General features: G+C 30.3%; 1 protein-coding gene across 1 annotated transcript; it reads left to right on the top strand.

Annotated features, from left to right (window-relative positions):
* The first annotated feature begins 3,969 nt into the window (after positions 1 to 3,969).
* LOC119612381 lies at positions 3,970 to 6,717 on the top strand. The gene is made up of 2 exons (XM_037968187.1): positions 3,970 to 4,090; positions 4,244 to 6,717. Exon 2 carries the CDS (start codon positions 4,261 to 4,263, stop codon positions 6,715 to 6,717), a length of 2,457 nt encoding a protein of 818 aa, XP_037824115.1. The 5' UTR covers positions 3,970 to 4,090; positions 4,244 to 4,260.
* The last annotated feature ends 18,632 nt before the right edge of the window (positions 6,718 to 25,349 follow it).

The following is a 25,349-nucleotide window of genomic DNA, read 5'->3' on the forward strand; positions in this document are numbered from 1 at the left end:
AATTTCTATAATGTATATATATATATATATTCTGGATCCTTATAGGTAGCGGAGTTGATTAAGCTATGCCCGTCGCACAGTGGTATAGGAAAAAAAAAAGAGGGAAATAATTCGGTAACTTCTAAACGGTTAATCCGATTTTAATGAAATTTGGTATGCACAAAGAGGAGGTGTTGTCGAGTTTAGGTTTTGAATTTGGACCTTATAGGCCAACCAGGGGCCCGGCGGGGGGTCCTCAAATTAGGACACCTCGGCTATGTTAAATTTTTAAAACGATCCTATTTCTTCATTTGAGTTCCGATTTAAAAAAAATTTCGTATATAGAATCTCCTCATCGAGCACTATAAAAAATGTCGTCGTAGCAGTAAATTATCTCTTATAGTTTAGGAGATATTCGCATTTGAATATTAAAATTTTAAAATTTTTACCGTCCTTACTTTAGTTTTTTTGATAATAGCAGGTCCAAATATTTCCGATTTTCGCCATTTTTTTTTATTTGCTTAACAACAAGTTTATATACCAAGCAGTGAAAGAATTATGTAAAAATCATGACTGAGTCCAAAGTTATAGGCATTTAAATTTAAAAAATTAAAAAAAGGCGATTTTTTGTCATTTTTTTGGGAAAAAAGTATCTTTTTCTTTTTAAGTTATCTAAAAAGTTTCTAAGAAGATGTATATAGAATTTATACTTTTTGGAAAGCTGACTTTACATAAAATACGATAAATGAAACAAAACCTAAAAATTTTTGATACCGAGGGGACCAGGTCCATCCAAAAAAACCTTATTTTTTATGGAAAATTAAATTTTGAGCAAAAATTCTCAAATCGCATAGTCGATATCAAATTATAGTGACCTGTTTTATATGACCCAATAAGTTCTTAATCATTTTGTAACGGGTTTCGATAACCCCGCCCCTGGTATGGATATAATAGGCAAAAAACCAAAAAATCCCATTTTTGGGATTTTTTAAAACTTTTTTGGGAATTCCGGGATTTCTAATAAGAAAATTCGAAATTTTTATTTAATTTTGGATTTTGAGTAAAAAAATCTACCTAACTGTAAAATTTCATCAAAAAATATTCATAAATAAAATTTTTATTGCAATTTGAAAAATTTGTATCTTCGCAAAAACTGAATAAAAAACATTTTTTAATTTTTTTTAAAAAAAGTATTCCGCGAATTTTTTAATTTTCAAAAATTATATACAGTTTTGAAAAATAGACAAAATTACCTTTCCATTGATATATAACATGCCTACCTAATGTTTTTTAAGTGACAAATTAATTAGGGAAAACTCAACATCTTTTAGAAAATTTACCTAGCACTATTATTTTCATCCATATATGTAACAAATTTAAGAGTTAACCTTATGGATGAAAATAATAGTGCTAGGCAAATTTTCTAAAAGATGTTGAGTTTTCCCTAATTAATTTGTCACTTAAAAAACATTAGGTAGGCATGTTATATATCAATGGAAAGGTAATTTTGTCTATTTTTCAAAACTGTATATAATTTTTGAAAATTAAAAAATTCGCGGAATACTTTTTTTAAAAAAAATTAAAAAATGTTTTTTATTCAGTTTTTGCGAAGATACAAATTTTTCTAATTGCAATAAAAATTTTATTTATGAATATTTTTTGATGAAATTTTACAGTTAGGTAGATTTTTTTACTTAAAATCCAAAATTAAATCAAAATTTCGAATTTTCTTATTAGAAATCCCGGAATTCCCAAAAAAGTTTTAAAAAATCCCAAAAATGGGATTTTTTAGTTTTTTGCCTATTATATCCATACCAGGGGCGGGGTTATCGAAACCCGTTACAAAATGATTAAGAACATATTGGGTCATATAAAACAGGTCACTATAATTTGATATCGACTATGCGATTTGAGAATTTTTGCTCAAAATTTAATTTTCCATAAAAAATAGGGTTTTTTTGGATGGACCTGGTCCCCTCGGTATCAAAAATTTTTAGGTTTTGTTTCATTTATCGTACTTTATGTAAAGTCAGCTTTCCAAAAAGTATAAATTCTATATACATCTTCTTAGAAACTTTTTAGATAACTTAAAAAGAAAAAGATACTTTTTTCCCAAAAAAATGACAAAAAATCGCCTTTTTTTAATTTTTTAAATTAAAATGCCTATAACTTTGGACTCAGTCATGATTTTTACATAATTCTTTCACTGCTTGATATATAAACTTGTTGTTAAGCGAATAAAAAAAAATGGCGAAAATCGGGAATATTTGGACCTGCTATTATCAAAAAAAACTAAAGTAAGGACGGTAAAAATTTTAAAATTTTAATTTTCAAATGCGAATATCTCCTAAACTATAAGAGATAATTTACTGCTATGACAACATTTTTTATAGTGCTCGATGAGGAGATTCTATATACGAAATTTTTTTTAAATCGGAACTCAAATGAAGAAATAGGATCGTTTTAAAAATTTAACATAGCCGAGGTGTCCTAATTAGATGACCCCCCGCCGGGCCCCTGGTTGGCCTATAAGGTCCAAATTCAAAACCTAAACTCGACAACACCTCCTCTTTGTGCACACCAAATTTCATTAAAATCGGATTAACCGTTTAGAAGTTACCGAATTATTTCCCTCTTTTTTTTTTCCTATACCACTGTGCGTCGTCTGTCTGTCCGTCCGTCTGTCTGTCTGTCTGTCCGTCTGTGTGTTTGTTAAAATCAGTTTTTAGAGGACCCCAGATATCGGCGAGATCCAAATCTTCAATAATTCTGTTAGACATGCTTTCGAGAAGATCACTATTTAAAATCAGCAAAATCGGTCCATAAATACCGGAGATATGAGCAAAAATCCGAGACAACCTCTGAAAATTTCATAAAAAAGACAATTTTTTCATGCTTTGATATACGCAACAACAACAACACTGCTTATTCATTGAGTATTCGTTTCATGTGTTTGGATGCCTGTGTGTTTCATTGCCTTGTGTATATTGTTTTTGTTTCTTGGTGCATTCAGTTTCGTATGTTTGAATGTCTGTTGGTTTCATTGCATTGTTTTGTTTTTGCTTTTTTTTGGAGTATTTCGTTTCGTATGTTTCATTGTCTTGTGTATATTGTTTTTGTTTTTTGGTGTATTCAGTTTCGTATGTTTGGATGCCTGTTGGTTTCATTGCGTTGTCTATTTTGTTTTTGTTTTTTGTGTATTTCGTTTCGTATGTTTGGATGGCTGTTGGGTTTACTGCCTTGTGTATTTTGTTTTTTTGTGTGTTTATTTCGTTTAGCGTTGTTGTTGTTCGTTTTGCTATTGCTATAATAATGATATAAACGGGAAAATGTAATAAATTAATATTTTATAGAATTGATATTTTTAAATACACTGTGGTGAAGGGTATATAAGATTCGGCACAGCCGAATATAGCACTCTTACTTGTTTTTAAATATCTTTATAAGTGTAAGGAATCCAGTGATGCCACATATAATTTTAAAAATTATAAAAATTTTTATCTGTACTCATTTTACATATGCATACATATTTTTATAATCTGAATTTTTAATTTAATATCGTTTAGGGAAGCGGAGCTCTCTTTATGTACTTTAGTATAATATTAATGCTAATAATTTTTTTTGTGACATTTAAAATTATTAATTTTTTATGCACAATATTTCATATTTATTTTAAATTTAATACTTTTGTCTACAATTATATTATTAGAATTTTTTTCTCAATTGTTTTAATACTTTGTTTATTCAACACTTTATTTAATCCGATCTAAGTAGTATAGATAAATTAAAGATTTAATGTAAAAATGCCGATACCAAAATACTTTTAAAAGTAAACATATTTTGCTTATATCTAAAACATTGTATGGTTAAACGTGTAAAAACTTATCATTTCATTGTTATGTAAAAGTTTAAATGGTTCTAAGTAATATATGTTTGTATAGTTATGATTAAATATTTGTTGTAAAAATAATTATTTTTCAGTGAATCATTCTCAAATTTATAATTGTCATAAACATATAAACATTTACAATAACTATTGATGATAAAAATAACAATTGTTTGGTTAGTTTAATAGTTTCCCTAACTATATCGAACCATGTTTTCTCTGCGTGTAAGTAAAAATTTTTTTGACACCTATAAAATTTTCTTAATTTGGTTGTCTTTATCAATTTAATCAAAATTATTCCCATTAGTTTTCTGTGTTGACTTTGATATTTTTCGGCTTTACTAATTTAAAAATCAATTTTTGTTATTCTATTTACAGCTTTCTTTCCTTTAGTTATGGGAAATACGGGAAGTGCACATAATTTACACAGTGAATGTGTCGATAGTGAATTGAATTCTTATTATACTCAGCAATATTTAAGACGAACAACAGGAGAGACAAAAAATAAACATAACCAAGTGATATTAGGAGAATGGTCTAACGGTAGAAATTTAAATGATTGTAAAGTTTTGCCGAAACCTACAGAAAACCTTAAGCTTAGAGCTACAACGAACGGTGCTATTTTACAGGCGGGTGGTACAATAAGCTTCCGCGCCAAAGAACAATTAGAAGAAAGAACTGCTATTTCAGCTTTGGATCGTGACAGGGATCAACCTGCAGCATTTCAACCGATGAGACGTTGTCATACACTTATTCTTGATGGTCAGAACGAGTCAATATCTCATCGGAAATCCGCCCCACCAATAGCAGAATTCCGACGCTCACAAACACTATTACATGTTGGTTACAATAGAACTAAATCTCAAGAAAATATTTCAAAGAATTTGGACGATTGTAACAATCCTTACCCACAAATCGTAAAAAGTACACCTACGGCGTCTACGTTAAAAGTTAATAAGTACAACAAGAAACGAAAAGCCCCACCAGCTCCGACGAAAACTACTTCTGGGCTTGTTCCCGCAAATGTAGCGGCCGACTTAAAGAACACTTCTCTAGCTAAACCCCGAATATATGCAACAAATAGCAATATGCAAATAGTGCAACAGCAGCAGCCACATAACCGTAAACCACAACAACAGACAACACTCATAAAACGTGGATCTAATACACGAACATCAATTAATTCTACAATGCCAAATCATCAGTCTAATTTGAGTTACGCTAGCAAATTACCATACCGAAGAGAGAAAAGTTTTGATGCAGTGCTATTAAGACAAAAAGAGAATACTGAATATTACACTGATAGAAGAAGGAATTCTATTCAAAAGCAGAACATACATAAGCAAGGAGGTCTTTCAACTCAGCAGGTTAGCAATAAATTTGAAGCAAATACACATAGAAATGTAGTTGAAACTGTTATTGAAAAGCTTACAAGGCAACATGCCAATTTCATTTCAAATAAAATACATAGTACCACCACAAATACTTACTGTTCAGATAAGAACTGTCCACGAGAAATAAAAAAAAACGAGGAAAGAACTCGACCACAAGAGTCAAATAATTTGAATGTAAACAGTGATATAAGATTGAAAGTGAAGCACGAGAGCGAAACAGAAAGCCCAACATTATTAAATGAAAGAAAAAATAAAACTCAACAATCACGTATACCTCAGCTGAATCGTACATTTTATTTTGGCATGGAAACAACAAAAAAAAACGTAAATTCAGATATCACTCAAAAGGTACCATGTAGAAATGATGAAAAGTCTGGTGAAGATGACAATATAGTGCTATTAAATCACAACATCGAAGAAGAAATTGTGGACAATGGTATACTAGTTCATGTTCGACCCACCCTCCCTAGAAGGCAACCTGAAACACCTAGTTTTAGTCCAGCTGCTGCTTGGCGCAATCTTTTGGAGGAACAACAACGTTTGCAGCATGAACGTTCCAAACCTAAAAATGCGCAAAATAGCCATGTAATCGAATCGCCTATTTGTCTTACAACTAAACCCAAGGACAACGCACCAACCTTAGCAACAAATAATTGGACACCCCAGCAAGATCTTGATGACGATGACGACGAAGACCAGGATGACTTAGAACAGAAATGCAAAAACACAAAATTGTCTGATAACATAAATATAGAAAGTCATAAGCATCCAAATTCGTTGCACATTTTTAGTTTATCTTTGCCCCGAGACGTTCATTTACAATGCCAAAAAACTTCAATGAATTACATGGAACAGGAAAATAGTTTAAAGGCTACTAACTGCTGGTTGGTACCGGGCTTTAACAGTTTACAAAAATTTAAAACTCACTTGGGTAAAAACATAGTAGACTCACGTATCAACAGTAAATGTACCTGTGCTGCAAAAGCAACCAACAAACGCAATAGTTACCATCTTCAAACTATTTTTGGTGACTCATTTTCTGCCGACTCAAAAAGTCATCAACCAGATTGTGATCTATATAAAACATTAACTAAGTTAACTAGCTATCATAATGACAATTGGGTCCTGCACAAATCGAAAACAAATGACACAGCACTATCTGTGGTCACTAAAACTTCTGATGACAATTGCTTTAAATCGTCTATGACAAAGCACTCATTGGCACAGTTACAACCGAAATCATTAACGAATGTATGTGTCGGTAAACATATTGTGTACCTTCCTGTAAAGGATGCTTGTAACGGCTTAAAGAAGGACAGCCCCAAAGCGAATAAAAAACAAACAAAGCCGTCCAAGACCACATACAAGCGTCAACGTCAGCGGCATGAAATGGTTAGAGAAAGTCTACAAGATCTAACACCAATACAGAATATGCACCAGGTACAAAATACTAATTAACGATCTAATTTTTTAGGCATTATTTTTGATGATAAACAAGACTTTCAATAATAATAAAAAAATATTTCCATTAATAAGCGGTATGTTGTCAAATGTTTTTTTACGAGAATACAATACAGCTAAGATTAGAGATTTTATCGAAACTACGCTGGTCCAATTTTAATAAAGTTTGTTGGAATGTGTCAAGTTATATTCATAATGACTACAAATAACCCTATTAGAGATTTTTGATAGAAAAGCATCGAACTATTGTGAAAAAAGTTATAATTATAAAAACACCTAAAGTATATACCCTGCCAGCAACTCAACTAACTTTAAATGCATTAAAAGCCGACTTTTTCATCAACTAGTTGTGGTTGATTCTTGGATTATTTTTAATGGAGCCAACTGATGACGCAGTAGTCAATTGTCCGACTCTGCATGACTTTTCAACTAGCTTAAAGTTAGTTACTAAAAAATTAGCTTAAAGGTAACTCTTTATTAACTAACTTAAAGTTAGTTGCAGAAAAGTCAAGTAATAGTTTTCTTTTGTATGCCCTACTGTATTACAGTGCGGGCTCGATTTGTGCAACTACCTATTATTGCAGCTGACCGATTTGCCCAACAGCCTAATTTTTAACATTACAGTCTTTATAATAGAAACTTTTTACAAAAAATGGTCGCGATAAGTGCAACTTTAACTTTTTTATTGCAAAAGAAACATTATTTAGAAATATGTTTTTGATTTATTTTATTTTCATTAATTTTGTTTTTCAGTCAGTGTAATTTAAAATTATTTGACCAGTCATAGGCACCTAAAAAACAGAATTGTGTATACCGGCCAAAGTTATGATAGCAAATATAAAATTATTTTAATAAGAAATATATTTACTTAAACATCAATTAATTGCTTGTTTTTGTTTAAGAATTATATGAAATTGTATGGGATTTTAGTGGTCGATTATTGCAACATTTCGCAAATTGCCCCGATTTCCTTGCGCAAATCGAGCACGTACTGTAAATAATTACATTTAAATTAAATATATTTAAAATTTAACTACTAGTTATCTAAATTACATTTCGCTTTAAAACAAGTTATGATGTATCTGCAGGGGAACTAATAATAACACCGGTATCCATAAAATTATGTAAACTAGAAGTGAATTTTTCTCGTAGTCGACTACAAAATTGTTGGCAGGGTACATATGTATGTATGTATGTTTATACATAAATATTGTTTATAAAAAGTTGGCTTTTGGAGAAACCGGTTTTACGGCTAACTGAAAATTTATAAGCAATCGGTTTGTCAGTATGAGTATGAAGAAACTTGTTAACCAAAAAGTATGGTAACCCTGGCAGCAACTCAACTAACTTTAAATGCATTAAAAGCCAACTTTCTCATCAACTAATTATGGTTGATTCTTGAATTATTTTTATTGGAGCCAACTTGTCAGTATATTATTGGTTTGACCCACCGACCGTTTTTAAAAAAATTGAGTTAGGAGTGGATTGTATATAATTTGGACATCCTCTTTCCGATTCCGAAACCCATTTTTCAATATTTGATACGATTTCCGAGATATCGGGTGTTAACTTTGGTCTATATCCACAATTTTAAGACTAAATAAATATTGTTTTGCTCCATATGCCACTGTTTGGCGTATAGACCACAATTTTCATACAAAAATTGAAAACAAATTAATCACTATTGTTTTGCTTCACTGCCATAAAAAAACGTAGATCAAAGCACACATAACAAGGTGTTCTTAAAACTCTTGTTTACATTATTTGTATATGGATTTTGACAGATCTATTACACTGATTGTTATTTTGCAGCATACACAATTTGACAGTTTTTGTATACATATAAAATATGTGCTGATCTGGTAACACCATCTTACAAATTTAGTCAAAATTTTGCACATAAACAACAACAATTCATAAATAATTTGAGTGCCGAAGTAAAAAATGCAATTTTCATCACCAGCTCCGTTTTTTTTTCCGAAGAAATTATTAATAAAGTGGTATTTAATTGTTTGTGTGACATTTTGTTATAGTTCCATGCCATTAGGATGTTTGAAGAAGATTTACTACCTATAAAAACACCATCAGATTGCGAATGTATTATGGTTGAAACATTTTGGTTACTATAGAACGTTCTTATTTCGATTTTCATCTTTATAATGACATTTTTAAGCCTATAGTTAAAGTCATTTTTTATGGGGGCTATATATGAGGGGTAGGGTCACTTATGGGCCGATCCTCATAAAATTTGGTAGAGTGTTTGTGCTTCCTATTAAACTGGTTTTTGGTGAATTTCATCGCTATACTGGTATTTTTAAGCCAGGTTTGACTATTTAAACTGTATTCTGGGCGGACACTTATGTATGTATATGGGGCTATGGGTGAAATTGTTGTCCGACACCTTCCATTTTCAATACCAAGCAACCTACATCAATAAAAAATATTTGTGAAAAATTTCAGCCTTCTAGCTGTTTTCGTTCGGATCTTTTTCGATGGTGGGCATAAAAAAATACTCATTTTGTATGGATATATTTAGACCCTAAAAAGGGAAAACAAAAATAAAAAATTGATATAGACCATAAAAAACGAATTTTTGTTTTCATTAATATCTTAATAAATCTATATATGTAAAATATATTTTGTTCAAAACATATGTCGAAATCAAGTGTAAAAATTTAAAGAAAATCTATCACGTAAATTTAGAGAAAAGTTTATCTAAACCTTCTTGTTCGTTTTTCTCAATAACAAGTGTTTGGCGTATGTGTCAAACCAATAATATACTGACGCACTGTCTATTTTAACATGGCGATGTCCTACGCAGTAGTCAATTGTCCGACTCTGCATGACTTTTCAACTAGCTTAAAGTTAGTTACTAAAAAATTAGCTTAAAGGTAACTCTTTATTAACTAACTTAAAGTTAGTTGCAGAAAAGTCAAGTAATTCTTTTGTATTCCCTACTGTATTAATTAATTACATTTAAATTAAATATATTTAAAATTTAACACTAGTTATCTAAATTACATTTCGCTTTAATACAAGTTATGATATTAGTTCGTTAAAATTAATAGGGAACTAATAATAACATTAAAATTAATAGGGAACTAATAAAATTATGAATGATTTGTTAATTATTTCCATGATTCCCATTGATCCAAATCTAAAATAAATTTTAAAATGTTAATGTATTATATTTACAGTATTAATCAGCAGAATTTAGAATTTAAGGACCGAGTTTTGAAATATTTTAACTTTTATAATTAATTTTTCCAATTTACTGACTCTAATTTCAAAACGTATACAAGAAAATGACAAAAATGTTAAACAAAATTCCAAATAATAATAAAGAACATGTCGAAACAAAATGCCCTCCAGATAATTTTGGGGTACTCCTGCATTATATGAAAGTTAGCTTGTAGCTAGTCTTTAAAAGTCGGTTGTTTACGTTAATAAATACCAAATTTTGGAACATTTCTGCATTACATTGTTGTTCGTTTATAGTCAGTCTACTAAAGTTAACAAATAAAATCATAATAATAGAGAAACAAGAGAACACATGTTGAAATACAATTAATTCTCTCCAGATAATTTTGGGGCTCTTCTGCATTACATTATAGTTAGCTTGTAGTTAGTATTTAAAAGTCGGTTCTTTACATTGCCAAATACAAAATTTCAGGACAGCTCTGCATTACATGGTAGTTAACTAATAGTCAGTCTATAAAAGTAAACTAGAAGTAAATTTTTCTCGTAGTCGACTACGAAATTGCTGGCAGGGAATATTTAAAATATACTACCATTATGTTAAAAAGGCGGTTTGTACATTAAGGCGGTTTTAAAAATCGATGTCGGATTTCTTTAGGGAGCTTAGGGGGTGCTTCCTAAGGAAATCCGATGTTTCATTTTGTTAGATTTTAAGATTGCCAAAGTTCGAGCATGATTGAAAGATGTTAACACGTGCCACTGGGGCCACAAATTTTTTAAAATCTCGATTTTTTTTACAGTTTGGCGACTTTGCCGATCCATATCTCTAGAACGGTTTAACATATTTGCCATAATTGAAGCCGATAATATTTATAATATATTATATACAATAAAAAATATGTAAGTAGTACTAAATTTGAGATAATGAAGTCTCTGTCCCTAAAACCGTGACCATATACCCCTTAGAGCGAATATAGAACCTATAGTTCTTATCAATTTTTGGAATGAAAACAATCATGTATTTAAAAAATTAACTATAATAAATGTCTTTACTACTATCGTAATTTAGTAATAAGTAATGTGTGTTCAAGTGATTATCTGAAGGGAACCTTGCATAGGACCGACCGCACCTATGTTATGGACCGATCGTGAAAAAATTTTGAAATAGAATTTTTGTGCCAAATTTTGTATCAATAGCTTTATTTGGTAATGAGTAATAAGCGTTTAAGAGATTTTCGTAAAAGGACCTTGTATGGGAGCTAGGACCAATTATGTATATAAAGACAAAATTTCAAAATTCTGTAACTATATCATTATTTAGTAATGAATATTGTGCATTTAAGTGATTTTCTGGAGGGGACCTAGTATGAGAGCTATGACCAAGGATGGACCGATCGGAAAAAAATTTTACAGTTATATTTCTGTGCATATGAGCAATACTTGTACCAATTTTTATATGGATATCTTAATTAAGTAATGAGTTATGCGCGTTTAAGTGATTTTCGGGAAGGGACCTTGTATGGGAGCTATGTCCAATTATGGACCCATCCAGAAAATTTTTTCTCTCAATGAATTCTACTGACATAAGATTTTAAGTTGTAAAATTTAATGAAGATATCAGCATTCTGACGCAAGTTATTATCAAAAAACTCATTTTCCGGGAATATGTACTATTGTATGGGAGGTATATGAAATTATGGACCGATTCTGGCAGTTCTCATCAGGAATCAAGATCTTTTGTAGAAACGAATGTGTGATGACTTTCATGAAATTATCTTGCATAGTTTTCGAGAAAATTACATCAGAATATATAAAAAATGCTTATTTTTTCATAACTTTTCCCGATGTGAACCGGTTTTGCTCATTTTCAATACCAAACTGTACCGGATAATAATGAATATTTTTGCTGAATTTTGTTATTTTCCATTGCTTTGTTTTAACGTGAGCGTGTTTTACACAGACAGTCGGACGGACATAGCTAAATCGACTCAGAATTTCATAAGGACCCATAATATATATTCTTTGTTGGGTCTCAGATGAATATTTCTTGGTGTTACACACGGAATGACAAACTTATATATACCCTCTATCAACACTGATGGTGGTGGAGGGTATAAAAATGTAAACAATAACAAACTTTGACAGCTACGTAAACCAGGCGAATTAAGAAAAAAAATATTAGCTGATTGAATAACACCACCTTATATGAATTCGCCTTGGTCCTGTTGTAACTATTCAGTATAGTCAATGTAACGTAAAACCTTGATTTTTTGGAACGGTTTATAGCGATTAAAAAATCGGGAAATAACCAAATTATAAATAATTTTCATTAAATTATCGATAAAATTGAAAATTATAGAGATTTGTTTATTATTGATAAGGGTTCTCATTTAAATGTTCAAAACCCTCGTAAACTGTGTAACCCTCGCAATTGAATTGTAGGGAAATAGATTCGCAAAATACTTATAAATTTGAGCGACTAACTTTAACAGTCTCATTGTGCTTCAATAGAACCGCTCTGCATTGATAACTTTTTAACTTAAGCACTTGAATATTCACATTTTAAATGCATTTTTTATAATTTTTTGTTTAAATAATTATTTTTTTAGTATACCCTCCACCATTAGTCGTGATAGAGAGTATATACATATAAGTTTGTCATTCCGTTTATAACACCAAGAAATATTCATCTGAGACCCAACAAAGTATATATATTCCGGGTCCTTATCAAATTCTGATTCGATTTAGCTATGTCCGTCTGTCCGTTCGTCCGCCTGTCTGTGTAAAACACGCTCACGTAAAAACAATGCTTATTAAATTAATGAAATTCTGCCAAAAGATTCACTATTATGCTAGGCAGTTTGGTGTTGAAAATGAGCAAAATCGGTTTACATCGGAAAGGATTATGGATCAAAATTTAAAAAACTCCGAAAAAATTAAGCTTTTTTAACATATTCTAACACAATTTTCCCAAAAACTATGCGGTATAATTTCATAAAAATCAGCACACAATTGTTTCCATATGAAAGCTTTATCTCTGTTAAAAATGGTCCACGTTTCATATACCTCCCATACAAATGTATATATTCCCGGAAAATGTATTAATTGTTAATAACTTCAGGTAGAATGACAATATCTTTAAAAACTTTTACAAGTAAAAGTTTTATGTGAATTGAATTCATATAGAGAACAATTTTTCTGAATCGGTCCATAATTGGCCGTAGCTCCCATACAAGGTCCGCCCCCGAAAATCGGTTAAGCGCACATTACGCATAACCAAATAATGATATCCATACAATATTTTGCATAAATATTGCCTTTATATACAGAAATGATACTTTAAAATTTTTTTATGATCGGTCCATATTTGGTCATAGCTCCCAAACAAGGTCCCCTCCCGAAAGTCACTTAAACGTACATAACTTATTGTTAAATAACGGTATCCATACAATTTTTGGCACAAATATTGCTTATATACACAGTAATGATATTGTAAAATTTTTTCACTATCGGTCCATATTTGGTCATATCTCCCATACAAAGTCCCCTCCCGAAAATTACTAAAACGCACATAACTCATTACCAAATAATGGAAACCTTACAAATTTAGGCACAAATATTGCCTTTATTTTTTTATGATCGGTCCATATATGATCTTAGCTCCCATACAAGGCCCCCTCCCGAAAATCACTTAAACGCACATAATTCATTATTAAATAATGGTATCCATAAAAATTTTGGCACAAATATTGCTTTTATATATAGAAATGATATTGTAAAATGTTTTCATGATCGGTCTATATTTGGTCTCCCGAAAATCTCTAAAACGCACATAACTCCTTACCAAATAATGGTATCCACATAAATTTTATACTTACAATTACTTGTAATTTTTTAGTAAAATTATTTAGTATAAACAAATTTGTTCAAGATTTGGTATAGGAAAAAAGAGGGAAATAATTCGGTAACTTCTAAACGGTTAATCCGATTTTAATGAAATTTGGTATGCACAAAGAGGAGGTGTTGTCGAGTTTAGGTTTTGAATTTGGACCTTATAGGCCAACCAGGGGCCCGGCGGGGGGTCCTCAAATTAGGACACCTCGGCTATGTTAAATTTTTAAAACGATCCTATTTCTTCATTTGAGTTCCGATTAAAAAAAAATTTCGTATATAGAGTCTCCTTATCGAGCACTATAAAGCAGCAAATTATCTCTTATAGTTTAGGAGATATTCGCATTTGAAAATTAAAATTTTAAAATTTTTACCGTCCCACAGTGGTATAGGAAAAAAAAAAGAGGGAAATAATTCGGTAACTTCTAAACGGTTAATCCGATTTTAATGAAATTTGGTATGCACAAAGAGGAGGTGTTGTCGAGTTTAGGTTTTGAATTTGGACCTTATAGGCCAACCAGGGGCCCGGCGGGGGGTCCTCAAATTAGGACACCTCGGCTATGTTAAATTTTTAAAACGATCCTATTTCTTCATTTGAGTTCCGATTTAAAAAAAATTTCGTATATAGAATCTCCTCATCGAGCACTATAAAAAATGTCGTCGTAGCAGTAAATTATCTCTTATAGTTTAGGAGATATTCGCATTTGAATATTAAAATTTTAAAATTTTTACCGTCCTTACTTTAGTTTTTTTGATAATAGCAGGTCCAAATATTTCCGATTTTCGCCATTTTTTTTATTTGCTTAACAACAAGTTTATATACCAAGCAGTGAAAGAATTATGTAAAAATCATGACTGAGTCCAAAGTTATAGGCATTTAAATTTAAAAAATTAAAAAAAGGCGATTTTTTGTCATTTTTTTGGGAAAAAAGTATCTTTTTCTTTTTAAGTTATCTAAAAAGTTTCTAAGAAGATGTATATAGAATTTATACTTTTTGGAAAGCTGACTTTACATAAAATACGATAAATGAAACAAAACCTAAAAATTTTTGATACCGAGGGGACCAGGTCCATCCAAAAAAACCCTATTTTTTATGGAAAATTAAATTTTGAGCAAAAATTCTCAAATCGCATAGTCGATATCAAATTATAGTGACCTGTTTTATATGACCCAATAAGTTCTTAATCATTTTGTAACGGGTTTCGATAACCCCGCCCCTGGTATGGATGTAATAGGCAAAAAACCAAAAAAATCCCATTTTTGGGATTTTTTAAAACTTTTTTGGGAATTCCGGGATTTCTAATAAGAAAATTCGAAATTTTTATTTAATTTTGGATTTTAAGTAAAAAAATCTACCTAACTGTAAAATTTCATCAAAAAATATTCATAAATAAAATTTTTATTGCAATTAGAAAAATTTGTATCTTCGCAAAAACTGAATAAAAAACATTTTTTAATTTTTTTTAAAAAAAGTATTCCGCGAATTTTTTAATTTTCAAAAATTATATACAGTTTTGAAAAATAGACAAAATTACCTTTCCATTGATATATAACATGCCTACCTAATGTTTTTTAAGTGACAAATTAATTAGGGAAAACTCAACATCTTTTAGAAAATTTACCTAGCACTATTATTTTCATCCATATATGTAACAAATTTAAGAGTTAACCTTATGGATGAAAATAATAGTGCTAGGCAAATTTTCTAAAAGATGTTGAGTTTTCCCTAATTAATTTGTCACTTAAAAAACATTAGGTAGGCATGTTATATATCAATGGAAAGGTAATTTTGTCTATTTTTCAAAACTGTATATAATTTTTGAAAATTAAAAAATTCGCGGAATACTTTTTTTAAAAAAAATTAAAAAATGTTTTTTATTCAGTTTTTGCGAAGATACAAATTTTTCAAATTGCAATAAAAATTTTATTTATGAATATTTTTTGATGAAATTTTACAGTTAGGTAGATTTTTTTACTCAAAATCCAAAATTAAATAAAAATTTCGAATTTTCTTATTAGAAATCCCGGAATTCCCAAAAAAGTTTTAAAAAATCCCAAAAATGGGATTTTTTGGTTTTTTGCCTATTATATCCATACCAGGGGCGGGGTTATCGAAACCCGTTACAAAATGATTAAGAACTTATTGGGTCATATAAAACAGGTCACTATAATTTGATATCGACTATGCGATTTGAGAATTTTTGCTCAAAATTTAATTTTCCATAAAAAATAGGGTTTTTTTGGATGGACCTGGTCCCCTCGGTATCAAAAATTTTTAGGTTTTGTTTCATTTATCGTATTTTATGTAAAGTCAGCTTTCCAAAAAGTATAAATTCTATATACATCTTCTTAGAAACTTTTTAGATAACTTAAAAAGAAAAAGATACTTTTTTCCCAAAAAAATGACAAAAAATCGCCTTTTTTTAATTTTTTAAATTTAAATGCCTATAACTTTGGACTCAGTCATGATTTTTACATAATTCTTTCACTGCTTGGTATATAAACTTGTTGTTAAGCAAATAAAAAAAAATGGCGAAAATCGGAAATATTTGGACCTGCTATTATCAAAAAAACTAAAGTAAGGACGGTAAAAATTTTAAAATTTTAATATTCAAATGCGAATATCTCCTAAACTATAAGAGATAATTTTTTAAATCGGAACTCAAATGAAGAAATAGGATCGTTTTAAAAATTTAACATAGCCGAGGTGTCCTAATTTGAGGACCCCCCGCCGGGCCCCTGGTTGGCCTATAAGGTCCAAATTCAAAACCTAAACTCGACAACACCTCCTCTTTGTGCATACCAAATTTCATTAAAATCGGATTAACCGTTTAGAAGTTACCGAATTATTTCCCTCTTTTTTTTTTCCTATACCACTGTGCGTCCTTACTTTAGTTTTTTGATAATAGTTTATATATCAAGCAGTGAAAGAATTATGTAAAAATCATGACTGAGTCCAAAGTTATAGGCATTTTAATTTAAAAAATTAAAAAAAGCGATTTTTTGCCATTTTTTTGGGAAAAAAGTATCTTTTTCTTTTTAAGTTATTTAAAAAGTTTCTAAGAAGATGTATATAGAATTTATACTTTTTGGAAAGCTGACTTTACATAAAATACGATAAATGAAACAAAACCTAAAAATTTTTGATACCGAGGGGACCAGATCTATCCAAAAAAACCCTATTTTTTATGGAAAATTAAATTTTGAGCAAAAATTCTCAAATCGCATAGTCGATATCAAATTATAGTGACCTGTTTTATATGACCCAATATGTTCTTAATCATTTTGTAACGGGTTTCGATAACCCCGCCCCTGATATGGATATAATAGGCAAAAAACCAAAAAATCCCATTTTTGGGATTTTTTAAAACTTTTTTGGGAATTCCGGGATTTCTAATAAGAAAATTCGAAATTTTTATTTAATTTTGGATTTTGAGTAAAAAAATCTACCTAACTGTAAAATTTCATCAAATATATTCATAAATAAAATTTTTATTGCGATTTGAAAAATTTGTATCTTCGCATAAACTGAATAAAAAACATTTTTTAATTTTTTTTAAAAAAAGTATTCCGCGAATTTTTTAATTTTCAAAAATTATATACAGTTTTGAAAAATAGACAAAATTACCTTTGCATTGATATATAACATGCCTAATGTTTTTTAAGTGACAAATTAATTAGGGAAAACTCAACATCTTTAAGAGAATTTACCTAGTACTATTATTTTCATCCATACATTTTTTAGGCATGTTTTACTACCTAAATTTTTATGAATTTTTCTAGCCATTTTTTACGATTAATCTTTTATTCTTTATCCCTAAAAAAATTAATAAGTATTTATTTTATATAAAAATAGTCTTTATTTATTTTTTTTATTAATTAATATAATTTTGTAAAATAATCGGTATCACAGTAGTCCATATCTAAAAGATAAAGTAAATCTTTAAATTCATGAATATTTTCAAATGCTAACGTTTTGTAGCAAATCCAACGTTTCCTTATAGTAGATAAAACAGGATCAGAAGATAGAATCAGATTATTAAAAATATCTTGATTTTGAGACTGCCTAGAATACTTCCTTGAGCTAAACTGATGAATATGCTTAAAGTCTCTATTCCTCGATTCTTGGGGTTCTTCTGTAAGCTCTCCTAAAGGCAGAATATTATGTTCTATGATGACCTTTCCATGACATAATATCTTGTGAACTGTAGGTGTCATTTCTTTCCAGGGATATAATTCCAAAAGTAATTTAGAAACTTTTGTAGAATACTCTCCAAATTTTGTTGCGTTCACTTTATGCTTGCTATTTATCGCCATTAGAATAATATTGACCTTTTGCAGTAAATCCATATTAATTCCGGTTATTTCGGAAGTAGTTTCAATATGTTTGAAAAAACGTCTAGCGGTATTACCATCGTTTGTGCTTCCATATCCTGTGAGTGGTTTATCAATATTTAATCCCATCCGCTTTTTAAATTCCTCTTGAATTCTTCTTTTCTCACTGGCTCTCATTTCCATTAACTCCTTATTGTTATTTGCACTTTTGTTTGCATTTTCCGGTATGCTTCTGTACTTTAAATCATATGCTAAATGTAGAAAATGTTCCAGAAATCGTATGCGAGCATGTAGGGGGGATATTCCAAATTGTAATGTTTCCTCATTTATTGACCTTTGCTTGGAAATATTCGAAAATTCTGATTTTTTATCACCACATATGTAGCAGTACCAAGTAGATGATGTTCCTGTAATGGCATTTCCAACTTTCCCATCAATCATTGTAAGTTTTAAATCATAGGACATGTAAAACGAATAATTTTCTATTTCGATAGTTATAGGTTCCAAGTTTTTAATTTCTGCTTCAATACGATTTATAAAATCTTGCGTTGTTGTTTTGGATTCCTTTGCATACTCAAAGCTTATTGGCCTACAAAAAGCTTTGGATCCTGGAGTCGAATTCTTCCAAATATCATCGAAACTGGTTGATGGAGAATCGCTGTCAGCATACTTTCGAATTCTTAATGGAACTAGCGATGCCATAAATACACTTTTATGCAACATAAGCGCAATAGCTTCTTCCTCAGTGAACGTTGTATCAGATGATGGTGTGGGTATACTCTTTACAATTCTTTTCAGTCGTCTTGGTGATGCGGTTGGAAGAATATTTGCAATTTTTATGGCATCCAAAGGCTGTTTTTCTTTTCTTAACATTGCTTTAAAAGTGTCCGAAACTTCTTCGTTAGATAAGGTTTCTAGCAGGGTACAGATAGCGATCGAATTCAATTCGCTCGCGAGCGAGTTTAATTCGAACGATTTAAATAATTTATTTCCGGCGAATAAATCTATTCGACTCGCGAGTTTAATTTTAAACTCGCGATAAGAGTTGAAAATTTAAAGAGCGTAAAATAGAACTCGATCGCGATTCGAGTCAAAACGAGTTAATCGCGAGTTTTATAATTTTGTAAGTGGAATAAATTTAAATTTATAAGGCATAATCAATTTATATATAATATGACATAACCAAATAAGTTTCCCATTAAAATTATGTACGCATACATAGTACACATACATACATACATACATACATACATACATACATACATACTACATACATACATACATACATACATACATACTACATACATACATAATTAATACATACATACATACATACATACATACATACAGACATACTACATAATACATACATACATACATACATACATACATACATACATACATACATACATACATACATACATACATACATACATACATACATACATACATACATACATACATACATACATACATACAATACATAACATACATACATACATACATACATACATACATACATACATAACATACATACATACATACATACATACATACATACATACATACATACATACATACATACTACATACATACATACATACATACATACTACATACATACAGACATACATACATAATTCACATCAATAATCTAACTTCCTGCTTCACAATATCGAAACAACATTTTCTGTTCTTATAAATATATTGAAAACAAAATTAAATTTATTTGTTGTTTTCAATATATTTTTAAGAAAGAAAATGTTCTTTTGCATTAGAGAACCGGCAGTAATAATAAAAAAAATTTAAAGATCACTTGCATGTCCATCAATATACATATGTACATACATAACTACAGATAAAAAACATACACATTTAAATAAAAAGGTAGACAATATATTTCTTATACTTTCCCACTTTTGCTTTGTCAGACCGTCATAAAACCTACGGCTACACAATCACACATACATAATTATTTCCCATATTATTGGTTCTTTTTTACTACCACAACAGAACCTGTTTCTTGCACACACATTTTGCTGATTTTCGGCTCGAATTTAACTCGAATTCAACTCGTTTTCCACTCGCTCGTAAGCGAGTTGAAAAAACATGTAAATATCGCTTACGAAGCGAATGCAAAACACATAAAACTCTAATTAAAATTGTGCTCGCGTGTTGAAAAATAAAACTCGCGATTTTGAATTTTAAAACGAGCGATATAAATAAAATAGCGATCGCGAGCGATATTTTTACCTACCCTGGTTTCTAGTGAAGTTGATAACCTTTTCCTCTTTGATTTTGTGCTCAAATCCTCATACTGCTTACAGGGAGCACCAACAGTTGATACGCAAATAGCAACTTCTACACATTCATCCAGCCAATCAGAAAATTTCGATCGAAATTTAGCAATGGAATACCGAACACTCTTCAGTTTTATATCAACTGATTTTATAAAATTTTCAATTTTACATATATCAGTTTTATCCACTTTATTTTTATGTGCAGTTTCAATATATTTCAATAAGAAGTTGACTTTATCTTGAAAAGGAGCTGAAAAGTGTTCAAATAAAATGGAGCACAAATCATGTTTTTAGTACGATAGCCATGGTTAGAAAATTACAAATAATTACAAACAGATATAAACCTGTCTTATATATTAATTACAGGTACTTAAATTAAATTATTTTTTAAAGGGTTATGATATTCTACCTAATATGTCTAACGTTTCCTTATGTAATGAATTTTTCCTCAATAGGTCACTTTAATAAGCTACCTATTAAAGTGACCTATAGGGGTAAAAATAATTACAGTTTAAAAAATAATACATGAACATTTTTTAATATATGTAACAAATTTAAGAGTTAACCATATGGATGAAAATAATAGTGCTCGGTAAATTTTCTAAAAGATGTTGAGTTTTCCCTAATTAATTTGTCACTTTAAAAAACATTAGGTAGGCATGTTATATATCAATGGAAAGGTAATTTTGTCTACTTTTCAAAACTGTATATAATTTTTGAAAATTAAAAAATTCGCGGAATACTTTTTTTTTAAAAAAATTAAAAAATGTTTTTTATTCAGTTTTTGCGAAGATACAAATTTTTCAAATTGCAATAAAAATTTTATTTATGAATATTTTTTGATGAAATTTTACAGTTAAGTAGATTTTTTTACTCAAAATCCATTAGAAAACCCGGAATTCCCAAAAAAGTTTTAAAAAAATCCCAAAAATGTAATTTTTTGGTTTTTTGCCTATTATATCCATAGGGGCGAAATTAAATGAAATGAAAATGAAAATTAAAAAATTCGCGGAATACTTTTTTTAAAAAAAATTAAAAAAATGTTTTTTATTCAGTTTTTGCGAAGATACAAATTTTTCAAATTGCAATAAAAATTTTATTTATGAATATTTTTTGATGAAATTTTACAGTTAGGTAGATTTTTTTACTCAAAATCCATTAGAAAACCCGGAATTCCCAAAAAAGTTTTAAAAAATCCCAAAAATGTGATTTTTTGGTTTTTTGCCTATTATATCCATAGGGGCGGGGTTATCGAAACCCGTTACAAAATGATTAAGAACATATTGGGTCATATAAAACAGGTCACTATAATTTGATATCGACTATGCGATTTGAGAATTTTTGCTCAAAATTGAATTTTCCATAAAAAATAGGGTTTTTTTTGGATGGACCTGGTCCCCTCGGTATGAAAAATTTTTAGGTTTTGTTTCATTTATCGTATTTTATGTAAAGTCAGCTTTCCAAAAAGTATAAATTCTATATACATCTTCTTAGAAACTTTTTAGATAACTTAAAAAGAAAAAGATACTTTTTTCCCAAAAAAATGGCAAAAAATCGCTTTTTTTAATTTTTTAAATTAAAATGCCTATAACTTTGGACTCAGTCATGATTTTTACATAATTCTTTCACTGCTTGATATATAAACTTGTTGTTAAGTGAATAAAAACCCGCTATTATCAAAAAACTAAAGTAAGGCCGGTAAAAATTTTAAACATTTAATTTTCAAATGCGAATATCTCCTAAACTATAAGAGATAATTTACTGCTACGACGACATTTTTTATAGGTAACTAAAAGGTTATTAATATAAAAGAAGCTGGTGGAGGGTATTTAAGTTTCGGCTCAGCCGAATATAGCTCTCTAACTTAATTAAGTAATGAGATATGTGCGTTTAAGTTATTTTCGGGAGGGGACCTTGTATGGGAGCTATGTCCACTTATGGACCCATCCAGAAAATTTTTTCTCTCAATGAATTCTATTGACATAAGATTAGCGATATCTCGTACTTGCATGTATGCATGTGTGTGAAAGATTTAAGGATTTTAAAAATACATACATATATATAATTTTGGTCTACACAAATTGATAATGCAAATAGTTAAATACGGTTAAAGCGCTTTTAGGGGCAGGACCTAGTATGAGAGATATGACCAAATATAGACCGATCGTGAAAAATTTTTGAAATAGCATTAAGTGCTTTTTGCATTACAAAATAGTATTTATGAACAAAAATAGTATTTATTTATATCATTATTTGGTAATGAGTTATGTGCCTTTAAGTGTTTTTCTGAAAGGGACCTTGTGTGGGAGCTATGATCAATTATGGATCGATAGGAAAACAATTTCACAGTAATGTTTCTCTGTATATGAGCAATATTTTTGCCAAACTTTATATGGATATCTTAATTTAGTAATGAGTTATGTGCGTTTAAGTGATTTTCGGGAGGGGACCTTGTATGGGAGCTATGACCAGTTATGGACCGATCGGAAAAAAAATTATCTGTAATATTTCTGTGCATATGAGTAATATTTGTACCATATGGGTATCTTAATTACGTAATGAGTTATGCGCGTTTAAGTGATTTTCGGGAGGAGACCTTGTATGGGAGCTATGACCAATTATGGACCGATCGAAAAAAATTTTCACAGTTATATTTATGTGCATATGATTAATACTTGTGCCAAATTTTATATTGATATCTTAATTTAGTAATGAGTTATGCGCGTTTAAGAGATTTTCAGGAGGGGACCTTGTATGGGAGCTATGATCAATTATGGACCGATCGGAAAAAAATTTCACAACAAAATTTCTGTGCATATGAGTAATATTTGTACCAAATTTTATATGGATATCTTAATTTTGTAATGAGTAATGTGCCTTTAAGTGATTTTCGGAAGGAGACCTTGTATGGGAGCTATGACCAATTATGGACCGATCGGAAAAAAATTTCACAGTAATATTTCTATGCATATGGGCAATACTTATACTAAATTTTACTTGGATATCTTAATTTAGTAATGAGTTATGCGCGTTTAAGTGATTTTCGGGAGGGGACCTTGTATGGGAGCTATGATCAATTATGGACCGATCGGAAAAAACTTTCACAGTAATATTTCTATGCATATGAGCAATACTTACACCAAATTTTACTGGGATATCTTAATTTATTAATGAGTTATGCGCGTTTAAGTGATTTTCGGGAGGGGACCTTGTATGGGAGCTATGATCAATTATGGACCGATCGGAAAAAAATTTCACAACAATATTTCTGTGCATATGAGTAATATTTGTACCAAATTTTATATGGATTTCTTAATTTAATACTGAGTTATGCGCGTTTAAGTGATTTTCGGGAGGGGACCTTGTATGGGAGCTATGACCAATTATGGACCGATCGGAAAAAACTTTCACAGTAATATTTCTATGTATATGGGCAATACTTACACCAAATCTTACTTTGATATCTTAATTTAGTAATGAGTTATGCGCGTTTAAGTGATTTTCGGGAGGGGACCTTGTATGGGAGCTATGACCAATTATGGACCTATCGGAAAAAACTTTCACAGTAATATTTCTATGCATATGGGCAATACTTACACCAAATTTTACTTGGATATCTTAATTTAGTAATGAGTTAAGCGCGTTTAAGTGATTTTCGGGAGGGGACCTTGTATGGGACCTATGACCAATTATGGACCGATCGGAAAAAAATTTCACAGTAATATTTCTATGCATATGGGCAATACTTATACCAAATTTTATTTGAATACCTTAATTTAGTAATGAGTTATGCGCGTTTAAGTGATTTTCGGGAGGGGACCTTGTATGGGAGCTATGTCCAATTATGGACCGATCCATAAAATTTTTCCTCTGAAAGAATTCTATTGACATAAGATTTTAATTTGTAAAATTTTGTGAAGATATCGATATTGTGGCGGAAGTTATTAACAAAAAACCCATTTTCCGGGAATATGTACTTTTGTATGGGAGGTATATGAAATTGTGGACCGATTCTGGCAATTTTCAGCAGGGATCAAGATCTTGTGCAGAAACGAATGTATGGTGATTTGCATGGAATTATCTTGCATAGTTTTCGAGAAAACTACATCAGAATGTGTAAAAAATGCTTATTTTTTTCCGAGGTTGTTTTAAATTTTGATTCATAACTTTTCCCGGTGTGAACCGATTTTGCCCATTTGCAATACCAAACAACTTAGGAAAATGAAGAACATTTTGGGTGAATTTGGTTAAGCTCTATTGCTTCGTTTTATCGTGAGCGTGTTTTACACAGACAGACGGACAGACGGACATAGCTAAATCGACTCAGAATTTGATAAGGACCCAGAATATATATACTTTGTTGGGTCTCAGATGAATATTTCTTGGTGTTATACACGGAATGACAAAGTTATATATACCCTCTATCACCACTGATGGTGGTGGAGGGTATAAAAATGCTTATTTTTTCATAACTTTTCCAGATGTGAACCGGTTTTGCTCATTTTCAATACCAAACTGTACCGGATAATAATGAATATTTTTGCTGAATTTTGTTATTTTCCATTACTTTGTTTTAACGTGAGCGTGTTTTACACAGACAGTCGGACGGACATAGCTAAATCGACTCAGAATTTCATAAGGACCCAGAATATATATTCTTTGTTGGGTCTCAGATGAATATTTCTTGGTGTTACACACGGAATGACAAACTTATATATACCCTCTATCAACACTGATGGTGGTGGAGGGTATAAAAATGTAAACAATAACAAACTTTGACAGCTACGTAAACCAGGCGAATTAAGAAAAAAAATATTAGCTGATTGAATAACACCACCTTATATGAATTCGCCTTGGTCCTGTTGTAACTATTCAGTATAGTCAATGTAACGTAAAACCTTGATT

This window comes from Lucilia sericata, unplaced genomic scaffold (genome assembly GCF_015586225.1).
Source record: "Lucilia sericata isolate MDLA Ls3-8-SP2 unplaced genomic scaffold, ASM1558622v1 Contig001673F_arrow, whole genome shotgun sequence".
Lineage (NCBI taxonomy): Eukaryota > Metazoa > Arthropoda > Insecta > Diptera > Calliphoridae > Lucilia > Lucilia sericata.